The 12,086-nt window shown below is 42.6% G+C and overlaps 1 protein-coding gene across 3 annotated transcripts in view; it reads right to left on the bottom strand.

The window, feature by feature from the left end:
- Window positions 1-12,086, bottom strand: part of TRIM14 (tripartite motif containing 14) — a 61,549-nt gene that overhangs the window by 46,187 nt on the left and 3,276 nt on the right. For all 3 annotated transcript variants that reach the window (XM_007968624.3, XM_007968625.3, XM_007968623.3), the window contains exon 2: window positions 6,285-6,380. In XM_007968624.3, coding sequence (XP_007966815.1) covers window positions 6,285-6,380 — 96 coding nt within the window. The remainder of the gene's footprint in view (window positions 1-6,284; window positions 6,381-12,086) is intronic.

A 12,086-nucleotide genomic window follows, 5' to 3' on the forward strand; every position in this document is an offset into this window, starting at 1 on the left:
GCTCCGCCTCCCGGGTTCACGCCATTCTCCTGCCTCAGCCTCCCGAGTAGCTGGGACTACAGGCGCCCGCCACTGCGCCCGGCTAATTTTTTCTATTTTTAGTAGAGACGGGGTTTCACCATGGTCTCGATCTCCTGACCTTGTGATCCGCCCGCCTCGGCCTCCCAAAGTGCTGGGATTACAGGCGTGAGCCACCGCGCCCGGCCTAGTCTGTTTTCTACTGCTTATAACAATATCAGAAACTGGGGAATTTATAACGAAAAGGGATTTATTCTTATAGTTATGGAGGCTAGGTCCCCAGATCAAGGGGCCACATCTGGTGAGGACCTTCCTGCTGATGAAGACAGATATAGTTTGGATATTTGTCCCCCCGCCCCTCCCAAATCTCATGTAGAATTGTAATCTCCAGTGTTGCAGGTGGGACCTGGTGGGACATGATTGGATCACGGGGGTGGATTTCTCATGAATGGTTTCGCACCATCCCCCTGGAGCTGTCCTCTTGGTGGTGAGTGAATTCTCACAAGATGCGGCTGTGTAGAAGTGTGTGGCTCCTCCCCCCTCTCTTGCTCTTGCTCTTGCCATGTGAAGTGCCTGCTCTTGCTTCATCTTCACCATGAGTAAAAGCCTCCTGGGGCCTCCTCAGAAGCTGAGCAGATGCCAGCACCATGCTCCCTGTACAGCTGCGGAACTGTGAGCCAATTCAATCACTTTTCTTTATCAATTACCCAGCCTCAGGTATTTCTTTATAGCAATGCAAGAATGGCCTAATACAGAGACTCTCCACAGGGCCCCAAGGTGGCACAGGGCATCGCATGGTGAGGGGACTGAGCACTCTAACATGCTAGTTCCGGTCTCTCTTCTGCTCCTTATAAAACACTGGTCCCACTCCAGTGATAACCCTTTCATCCATTCATCCATGAATGGATTAGTCCATTCACGAGGGCAGAACCCTCATGACCCAATCAAGACTCTTTAAGACCTTTCTACTGGGTCATGAGGTATAAGGTCACCTCTTCAATCACCTCTCAACATTGCCACATTGGGGATTAAGTTTCAACATGGAGCTTCAGAAGGGGCAAACATTTAAACGATGACACCACCTGGGATGGCATGATGGGAGAGGTAATCAGCCTATGAACGAGGATATAAGAGAAAATCACTTAATGGGTGTCAGCTGGGAATTAATGGCCACGTCCTTAATTGTTCTCTGGAAGGAACTGGTTGGGCCTGGTCATTGGCTTCTGAACAACAGACTTTGGACCATGTATACATTTTATTGATTTTAATGTGTTTACAGACCTGTTTTATGGATTAATTTGTAGGCAAATGAATGGAATTTCCCCTAGTGTGCCTCTATGTAAATAAGAACCGAGCCACACAGTTGCCCAGATCTCTCTGCCACAAACTACGCCTGCCACAATTCAACAGAAGGCATTGGGATACTTACACACATTTGTGCTTATTGTAAATGCATCACTTCTAGGACGTGTCCTGAAGGAAATAGACCACGGTGCCCAAAATAATTACCAAACTGTCTGAAAATTAGGTAACTACCTTAAGGAATCACAGGAGATTCATATAATGGAATATACGGCCTCTGACATTGAAAAAGATCTTTTAATGACATAGAAAAGTGTTATGATCCTGAACAAAAACAACAAAAATCCATATATAAAAGCAACATATAGTTTTGGTTAATAAGGGAGGAGCTGACATGGAAAATCCCCCTTTCTACTTCAAACACAGAGAAATGCTGATAAAAATGAGCAAATTTAAAAATTATATCACCAAGTGCCAAATAAAACAAACACAGCACTTTGGGAGGCCAAGGTGGGCAGATGACTTGATGTCAGGAGTTCGAGACCAGCCTGGCCAACATAGTGAAACCCCATCTCTACTAAAAATGCAAAAATTAGCCAGGCGTGGTGGTGGACACTGGCAGTCCCAGCAATTCAGGAGGCTGAGGCAGGATAATCACTTGAACCCAAGAAGCGGAGGTTGCAGTGAGCTGAGATCATGCCACTGTGCTCTAGCTTTGGCGACAGTTCGAGACTCCGTCTCAAAAAACAAACAAAAACAAAATAAAACAAACAAACAAAGGAAATTCACTGGTGCCAAAACCAAGAAGGAAACACAGTGTGAGTGACCTGGCAGGAGCTGAAGCTAAGCAACCTGGAAGGAGTGGAGCCAGAGGTGCATGCATGCAGACGAAAGCCACACCACAATGGGGCCTGGCCATCCAGGGGGAGCACAGGGTACCTGGCCACATTCCAGCTGAGAGTGGAAATGAGTAACCTGCATCAAGTCAGATCCACAAAGAGCTGCTCCATCCATCAACTAGGCACCAGAAAAACTCCACCCACTGGCCCATGGAAAAGAAAAGGAATCTAGTCATCCATCCAGGGTCACAGGTGAAAAGAAAATCACCAGCAAAACAAATAAAACAACAGGTTTGCATTAAGCAGGGCTGCAGTCCAAATTCATGGAAACTCAAAACTGAAAAATAATATGAAAATGAGTCTAGAGCTACTGAAACTCATAGCACCCCCTGAAGATGCTCATGTCACAGTGCTCTGAAGGGGCACACTCACAATCCATGGTGTATTGGACATCTATGGTAAATACCTACTGGAGACAAGACGATAATACATGTGACAAACCACAGAAGAAAATGAACCACCATGCCTCACCTCCAGTTTGGGGATATATTATAATTGTATGTACAATATGACTCAAGCTACATTAAAAGCATGTGCATATACAGGAAAAAAAATCTCAAAATGTGAATAACGGTTGGCCTGAAGCGGCAGGATGCAGGAATATGGATGAATTTTTAAAAATCTGTTTATTGATCAGGAATTGAAATATAAATGTTCACAGGAGCCAGGTTGTTAACACTGAAGGAAGTGGGCAGGGCGGAGCTGGGAGATCCCATGCCATGGGAGTAGCCATTGCTCAGCTCCATCTGCCCCCACATAAGAGTGCAAGCATAGGGTGGCGATATCTTTCTAATTTCCTAAATATAAATTTTTATACAAATACATCTCAGGTTTAAAATGCTGACTGTTAATTCCATTTCTATTACTACCTTATGAAGGCCACTTATGTATAAGTCTAACAAAACATGCAGAATTTGTATGCTGAAAATTATAAAATGGTGATGAAAGAAAGCAAAGATCTAAATAAATGGAAAGATATACCATGTTCATGGATTGGAAGAAAACATAGTAAAAATGTCATTTCTCCCCAAATTGATAAACAGGTTTAACATAATTCCTATCAAAATCCCAACAAACTCTTTCTCTTTTCTTTCTTTCTTTTTTTTTTTTTTTTTTTTTTTTGAGACAGGGTCTTGCTCTGTCACCCAGGCTGGTGTGCAGTGGCAAGGTCATAGCTCACTGCAACTTCAACCTACTGGGCTCAAGCGATCCTCCCACCTCAGTCTCCTGAGTTGCTGGGACTACAGGCATGTGCCACTACACCTGGATGATTTTTTAATTTTTTGTAGAGATGGCAAACAAGCAATGAATAGATACTCAACATCACTAACCACCGGGGGAATGCAAATTAAGACCATGATAAGGTATCACTACACACAGGTTATGCAGGTTAAGATAAAAACTTGTGACAATACCAAATGTTGTCAAAGATGCAGCAGAACACTCTCTCATGCATTGCTGGTGGGAATGTAAAATGGCACAACCACTCTAGAAAAGCATTTGGCAGTTTCTTAAAAAACAAAACAGGCAAGTGCCATATGACCCAGCAACAGCACTCCTGGGCATCTAACACAGAGAAATGAAAACTTATGTCCACACAGAAACCTGGACATAACTGTTTAAAGCTTTATTTGTAATAGCCCTAGACTGTACCAGATGGCCTACAATAGGTAAATGGTTAAAAAAAACCTCTATGGTACATCCATATTACCTGATTAGTGGAATATTACTACTCAGCAATACATGGGAATGAACTAGTGGTTCTCACAACAACTTGGGTGGATCCCAAGGGCATTCTGCTGAGTGAAAAATACCTCAAAAAGTCATTTTCCATTTTTATGACATTTTCAAATGCCACAATTATCAAACAAATTAATAACTGCCAGGGGTTAGGGATTGCCTGGGGGGAGACAGTGGGTAGGGAAGTGACCATAAAGGTGTAGAAGAAGGTAGATCTTTTTTCTTTTTTTTTTAGATGGAGTCTTGCTCTGTCATCCAGGCTGGAGTACAGAGACGTGATCTTGGCTCACTGCAATCTCCACCTCCTGGGTTCAAGTGATCCTCCCACCTCAGCCTTCTGAGTAGCTTGGATTATAGGCAACACCATTCCTGGCTATTTTTTGTATTTTGTTTTTAGTGGAGATGGGGTTTCATCATGTTGGCCAGGCTGGTCTTGAACTCCTGACCTCAAATGATCTGCCTGCCTCAGCCTCCCAAACTGCTGGGATTATAGGCGTGAGCCACCTTGCTTGGCCTAGAAGAAGGTAGAACTTGGTTGTGATGGAATAGCCTGTATTTTGATTGCAGCGGTAGTTATGCAAATCTATACATGTGATAAGTTGATGTAAAACTATATACACATACCATCCATTTTTTTATTTGGACAGTGTGCTATAGTTATGTAACAAGTAACCCTTGGGGAAAACTAGGTCAAGGTACACAAAACTCTACTATTTTCGCAACTTCCTCTAAATCTATAAAAAGTTAAAAAGTTAGTTGGAGGAAAGGGTCAAGAGAAAGAGAACCATTCCTTAGATTAAGCTGAAACCTACCCCATGCCATCCCTCAGGCCAAGCTTGGACAGCTCTGAATGTGGGAACAAATTTGTAAACTTTCTTAAAATATCGTGAGTTTTTTGGGGATTTTTTTTTTTTTTTTTTTTTTTAGCTCATCAGCTATCGTTAGTGTTAGTGTATTTTACGTGTGGCCCAAGACAATTCTTCCAGTGTGGCCCAGGGAAACCTTAGACCCTCCACATGGTTCCTAATTCTTTTCTTGGGGGCCCTCAAACCATATCTGCTCAGGCATTTGCAGACAAGGAGCCTGATCTTCAGGCCTCCCCACAGCCCCTCCAACATGACAGCTTTCACTTTCTAAATCCTTTGGTACTGTTTATCTCCAAGCCCAGAGTTCTGCTCGTGAAGACATGAGGGACACTATTAATGATTAAGCTGGGGCCACAGGTGTGAACCACAAACGTCCTCAGGGTACTGGCAAACTGTCATGAAGACACCTAACAGAGAATGGATTTTAGGTAAATGTGGGAGCCAATTCTGTGGTCTGGCCTGGTCACAGGAGAAACTGGGTACCAGCTTCTCCCATGGTCAGAGCCACTCCTCCTCTTGTGTGAATCAGTCAGGGGTTCCTTTTTTTTTTTTGATAGGATCTTTGCTCTGTTGCTCAGGCTGGAGCGCAGTGACGTGATCCTAGGTCACTGCAGCCTCAAGCTTCAGGGCTCAAGTGATCTTCCCACCTCAGCCTCTCAAACAGCTGGGACTGCAGGTGTGCACAACCATGCCTGGCTATTTTATTTTCAGTAGAGATGGGGGTCTTATTATCTTGCCTAGGCTAGTCTCCAACTCCTGGGCTCAAGTGATCCTCCAGCCTCGGCCTCCCAAAGTGTAGAGCAGGCATTCTTCCAGCTCTCAGTGGGACAGGCCCCAGGAGGGCCTCCCACCCCAGCCCTCACTGCGAGGAGGGAGCAACAGAGGATGCAAGGGGAAGGGACCAGCCCCTGAGGCCTAAAAACACAACTTTGTCACGGTCAAAATGGTTACTTAGAATAACATCAGTCTCAACTTTCCATTCAAAATCCACAGAGAATCCAAACACCATTATGAAAGGAGAGTGAAGAAAGTACCTATTTGTGGAACAGATCTACACTCTACTTGCTTTCTTTCAGCATGGCAGTGGAATTAAAGAGATATCTGCATATTCCTTAAGCTGTGTTTTGCTTTGTTTAAGGCAATTTGGGATAATGGGCTAGTTACTCCAAGAGAGTGGCAGATGACACTAAGGAACCAGAGATTTGCCACAAAGCAAAGGAAACCGGAGCTCAGGGACCCTCACTTGCAGGGCCTGATCATGGTCTTGCACCCAATTTTGTCTGTAATTTTGTGTTCTTTTTCTAAAGAACCCTGAATTATAGAACTCCAGGCCCCACCAAACCCTATCTGCCCCTTCGCAGTTGGTTTTTATTTTTCACTGGCTCCATATTGGGGGTGCCTTGTGTCTCGGGGGAAATGTGGGTCTTTCCATGGGAATGAGGAAGAAATGTCCACTTGCCTTGAGCTTCTCGGTGGCATCTTCTATCTGGGTTATGTTGTCAACGTGCTGCTGCTTCTTGATTGCCAGCTGCTTTAAACATTCTTGGCTGAGTTTCTGTACAGGAGGGAGTTAGGAAAAAAGTCATAATACTGTCACTTTCCAAATAACAGGCCCCTCGCAGGGGTCACCTCCTCTTACCCTTGTATTCTTTTCCAATGGAGGCATCTGAAGGTGAGGTGACTTGCCCAAAGTCATGTGGCAAGTTAGTGGATGAGCTGGGACTAGGACCTCTCTGATCCTTGGAGGTCCGCGTCAGGTATGCCTCAAATCTTGATTTGCACCCCCTCCTCACACTTTACTTTATCTAGGACAAGTCTTGCTTGTGACTTGCTTTCCCAGTCTTTCAAGTAGGACTTTAAGGCAAACAGCTTGGGGTCTGGGAAAGAGCATCTACTTATTGAGTATTAACTGAGCACCTATTATGTGCTGGGCCCTGTTCCAGGTGCTGCCCTCATGAAACATACATTCCAGGGAGTCTGTGACCCTCTGGCCCTGGACTACATGAGAGGTCAGTGGGGTTCATGCTTCCTGCTCTTCCCACCTTCCATATCTCTGCTTTTTGAAATTGCTGTTTTCCCTAAAGTCTGTTCTGCACTCCCTTTCCCTAAGGGTGTGATCTCATCTCCATCTTAGCCTTTCTTACAGCTGGCCTTACACTCAGCTGCTGGGCCCAGATCTGGCCGCCCCATTGACTGGGAGCTTCTTGAGGGCAGGCTTGCTTCATTCCCACTCCCCACAGGGACCAGGGGGTGACCCAGAAGTGTTTGCTGAATTGAACAGAATTATCAGGGGCTGGTCAGTCATGATGGCTCACGTCTGTAATCCCAACACTTTGGGAGGCTGAGGTAGGAGGATCACTTGAGCCCAAGGAGTTCGAGACCAGCCTGGGCAACACAGTGAGACTCTGCCTCTACTGCAAATAAATAAATGAATAAATAAATAAATAAATAAATAAATAAATTTAGCTGGGCATGGTGGCATGCACCTGTAGTCCTAGCTACTTGGGAGGATGAGGTCAGGGGCGGGTCACCTGAGCCCAGGAGGTTGCAGTGAGCCATGATTATGCCACTACGCCACAGCACTCCAGCCTGGGCAACAGAGTGAGACCCTATTTCCAAAAAAAAAAAAAAAGAATTTATCATTGGGAGCTGCCAGCTTTTCCCCCAACCAGCCAGGGAACTCTTCCAGGTCAGGGAAGGATCTGATCTATTCCTTGACTCATGGCCCAAAATGTATGCTGAATAGATGTTTGGTGAATGATGGATGGATGAATGAATAATGGGTGAATGGATAGGAAACTGGGTATGTGGATGCAAAATAAGTATTTACAGCGTCAACCTTACATAATAAGATTCAAGAGCTGAGCATGGTGGCTTGCATCTGTAATCCCAGCTACTCAGGAGGCTGAGGTGGGAGGATCACTTAAGTCCAGGAGTTTGAGACCAGCCTGGGCAACATAGCAAGACCCCATCTCTACCAAAAATCAACAAACAAAACAAAACAAAACAAAAAACCTGGCTGGGCATGGTGGAGAATGCCTCAAGTCCCAGCTGCTTGGGAGGATGACATTCACAGGCTACAGAAATGATTAGCAAAGAAATAAATTGATGGTGGCTAGCTTTGTTTAATGAACTATTCAGGCAAAATAGTTAAGAATGAAAAAATAAAATAAATGTAAATGGGATAAAAGTTTATAAATGAACATTTCATAGTTTTAAAAATTGTTTTCAGGCTGGGCACGGTGGCTAATGCCTGTAATCCCAGCACTTTGGGAGGCCAAGGTGGGCAGATCACCTGAAGTCGGGAGTTCGAAACCAGTCTGACCAACATGGAGAAACCCCATCTCTACTACAAATACAAAATTAGCCAGGCGTGGTGGTGCATGCCTGTAATCCCGGCTACTTGGGAGGTTAAGGGAAGAGAATCGCTTGAACCCAGGTGGCGGAGGTTGCAGTGAGCCAAGATCGCACCATTGCACTCCAACCAGGGCAACAAGAGTGAAATTCCATCTCAAAAACAAACAAACAAACAAAAATTGTTTTCAGTAACTTAATATCACGTTATGTTAAATTAAGTAATAGGTCATCATAAAATATCTGAATCATTTATATGGTATAGAAAAGCTAAATATATTTCAATCTGTTAACAAAAAAAATTTAGGAACCATCTTTCTAGAAATTATGAAATTATTTTCATCTACAAATGCTGGTAGAAAACAGCTAAAAATTACTTACTTCCTAGGTTTTTCACTGGAAATCTGGGTTACTAAGAGTGAAAATTATAGTTAATATATGTGATTAAAACTACCTGATATAAAAGAAACAATTCTATTTACAGAGGGTATAGAGAAAGTCAGATGTGCTTTTGGTAAAGACTGTTGAAAGAGTAATTTTTCTTTTGCATGAGAGAGAACTTTGTGTAGTCAAAATGATAATGGGAAAAGGGAAGTAAATTTTTGTCCTAACGTAGAATGCCAAAATAAAAAGGAAGTATAGGACAAAACTGAAGATTTAAGCAAATTCTAGATGGTCTGTGGAAGATTAATCTCGTAAAAGACATTTTGTATGTGATCAAATTGGTTAAAATAAGAAGGAAATGGCTGGGTGCAGTGGCTCATGCCTATAATCCCAGAACTTTGGGAGGCCGAGGCAGACAGATCACAAGGTCAGGAGTTTGAGACCAGCCTGACCAACACGGATAAATCCCATCTCTACTAAAAATACAAAAACTAGCTAGGTGTGGTGGCACGTGCCTATAATCACAGCTACTCAGGAGACTGAGGCAGGAGAATCACTTGAATCTGGGAGGTGGAGGTAGTAGTGAGCAGAGATCACGCCACTGCACTCCAGCCTGAGTGACAGAGCAAGACTCCATCTCCAAAAAAAAAAATCAGAAGGAAATGGCTGGTGCGATGGCTCATGGCTGTAATCCCACCACTTTGGGAGGCCGAGGCAGGTGGATCACCTGAGGTCAGGAGTTTGAGACCAGCCTGGCCAACATGGTGAAACCCAAAATTCCTTATGAAAGTACAGTGGCAGTGAGACAGTTCATGCCACTGCACTCCAGCCTGGGCAACAGCAGCGAAACTCTATCTCAAAATAAAAAAAAAAAAAAAAAAAGAAAAGAAAAGAAGGAAATTTTTAATAAGTTTTTCTAAAACTTAAGTATTAATATCAAAAGTACACTCATGTAAGGCCAGAATCTGGGCTCCTGTGTTGGAACAACCACTGGGTTTTATCAGAGCATTGATCTGCTCTTTAATAGAAAATGGTGAAAGATTATTGAAGGTTTATGGAAATCTTATCTTGTGTAATCAAAACTGACTGAATTGGATGATTGATAATATACTAATACATAAGTAATTTTTTTCTTTTTTTGAGGCAGGGTCTCACTTTGTCACCCAAGATGAAGTTCAGTGGTGCAATCTTGGCTCACTGCAGCCTCGACCTCCCAGGCTCAAGCAATCCTCCTGCCTCAACCACCCAGGAAGCTGGGACTATAGGCACATGCCACCACACCCAAATAATTTTTGTCTCCTTTGTAGAGACAGGGTTTCACCATGTTGCTCAGGCTGGTCTTGAACTCCCGAGCTCAAGTGATCTGCCTGCCTTGGCCTCCCAAAGGGCTGGGATTATAGGCATGAACCACTGTGCCTGGCTAAAAGTAAAACTTGTTTTTCTCCTTTGAATAAAAATGTAATGTAGTATTAATAAGAGACGGGAAAAGATGTATTTCCTTTTGCATAGATGGCAAAGAAAACATAACAGGGAAGAGTTTGTCCCATGCTGTCTTTTTTAGGTCTCTTGATTGAGAACTGAATCTCCTCTATCAGAGTGATTTTTGCTTTTTGAAATCTTTGAATTATCATTTTGGCTAAATTAATTACCATTATTTTGTAGTGACCTATGATTCTATTTTGATCATGTATTTTAAATCTTTCTTATTTTTATATCAAGTGTTTTAAACCTTTAATATTTGAGATACTTTCCAAAATTAAATTTTAAATTCAAAAATTAAGTCTTTTTGACCCAAGCTAACTTGGGCATAACCGGAACCCCTGGAAGTCCAAAAGAGACACATTAGGCTTATTTGGTATGTCAAAGTCATAGGGGAAATATTGTCAAATAAGAAATGCTGTTTAACTTTCTTTGAGTTATATTTATAAAAGTGTATTACTAATGTGTTCCAAAATTGTATGAGATTCCTAAAAGTCTGATATGTCTTGGTATATGTTATCAGTATATCATTATCATAATTATTATGATAAACTGTTGTATGCCACACAAATAATCAAATATCCTAGTCAATTTCATCTTTGACCGTGGCTATTCTAAGCCTTTTATCATCCATAGACAATTTTTATTTTACTTTGATTCTTTTTAAAAAAAGTCATTTATAATCAGCTACAGTCCAAAATTTGCTTCTTCTTTAAGGATATTTTTGGAAAAAACCCTGACAAGTACTCTTGAATACAGATTTCTGGTAACTTCAGAGATCATACCACTGGACTAAGTAAAAGCTTCCAGAACTCTAATAAAAACTTGAGGCATTCATGAAGACTGATAACCCAACATCAAACAGAGCAAGAATTATTTACACGGGACTAAACTGATAGAGGATAAAAGTGATTTTTATGATTTAAAAAATTTGAAACATTGCTGATTCTTTTTATATTGTTTTTCAGTAAATTTTTTCTTTTGTCACAGCAACTGGATAAAGTATACTTTTGTGAGCAAAATTGAAATATTTGTCTTTCTCTTTACCTGATTTCTCCAAAATTTGCAAACTCTTTGTGAGTATTTATTTTTTATTTTCATTTTTAAAATTATTATTATTATTATTTTTTGAGACAGAGTCTTGCTCTGTCACCCAGGCTGGAGTGCAGTGGCACAATCTCGACTCACTGCAGCCTCTGCCTCCCAGGTTCAAGCAATTCTCTTGCCTCAGCCTCCCAAGTAGCTGGGACTACAGGTACATGCCACCACGCTTGGCTAAGTTTTCTTTTTTTCTTTTTGAGGTGGAGTCTCGCTCTGTTGCCCAGGCTGGAGTGCAGTGGTGCAATCTTGGCTCACTGCAACCTCTGCCTCCTGGGTTCAAGCAATTCTCCTGCTTCAGCCTCCCGAGTAGCTGGGATTACAGGTGCCTGCCACCATGCCCAGCTAATTTTTGTATTCTTAGTAGAGATAGGGTTTCACCATATTGGTCATACTGGTCTCAAACTCCTGACCTCGTGATCCACCCACCTTGGCCTCCCAAAGTGTTGGGATTACAGGTGTGAGCCACTGTACCCGGCATAATTTTTATATTTTTAGTAAAGACAGGGTTTCACCATGTCGGCCAGGCTGATCTCCAACTCCTGACCTCAACTGATCCGCCCACCACAGCCTCCCAAAGTGCTAGGATTACAGGCGTGAGCCACCGCACCTGGCTATTGTAATTTTATGACAATATAGTTGTTTGCATAAGTTCAATAAGAATCTGTTTTCTTTCATAACAGGCCACATTGGAGACTCTGGTAATTTTACCAAGGCTTTGATTGAAATGATATATCTTCATATATGACCAGACTGCTTTGAGGAACTGAAGTTGACTTTACAGAGCCATAAAAAGACCCTTGGTGGCCAGGCTTGGTGACTCAGGCCTGTAATCCCAGAACTTTGGGAGGCTGAGGTAGGTGGATCACTTGAATCCAGAAGTTTGAGACCAGCCTGGGGAACATAGTGAGACTCTGCCTCTATTAAAAAATGTTAGCAAGAATAA

This window comes from Chlorocebus sabaeus, chromosome 12 (assembly GCF_047675955.1).
Source record: "Chlorocebus sabaeus isolate Y175 chromosome 12, mChlSab1.0.hap1, whole genome shotgun sequence".
NCBI lineage: Eukaryota > Metazoa > Chordata > Mammalia > Primates > Cercopithecidae > Chlorocebus > Chlorocebus sabaeus.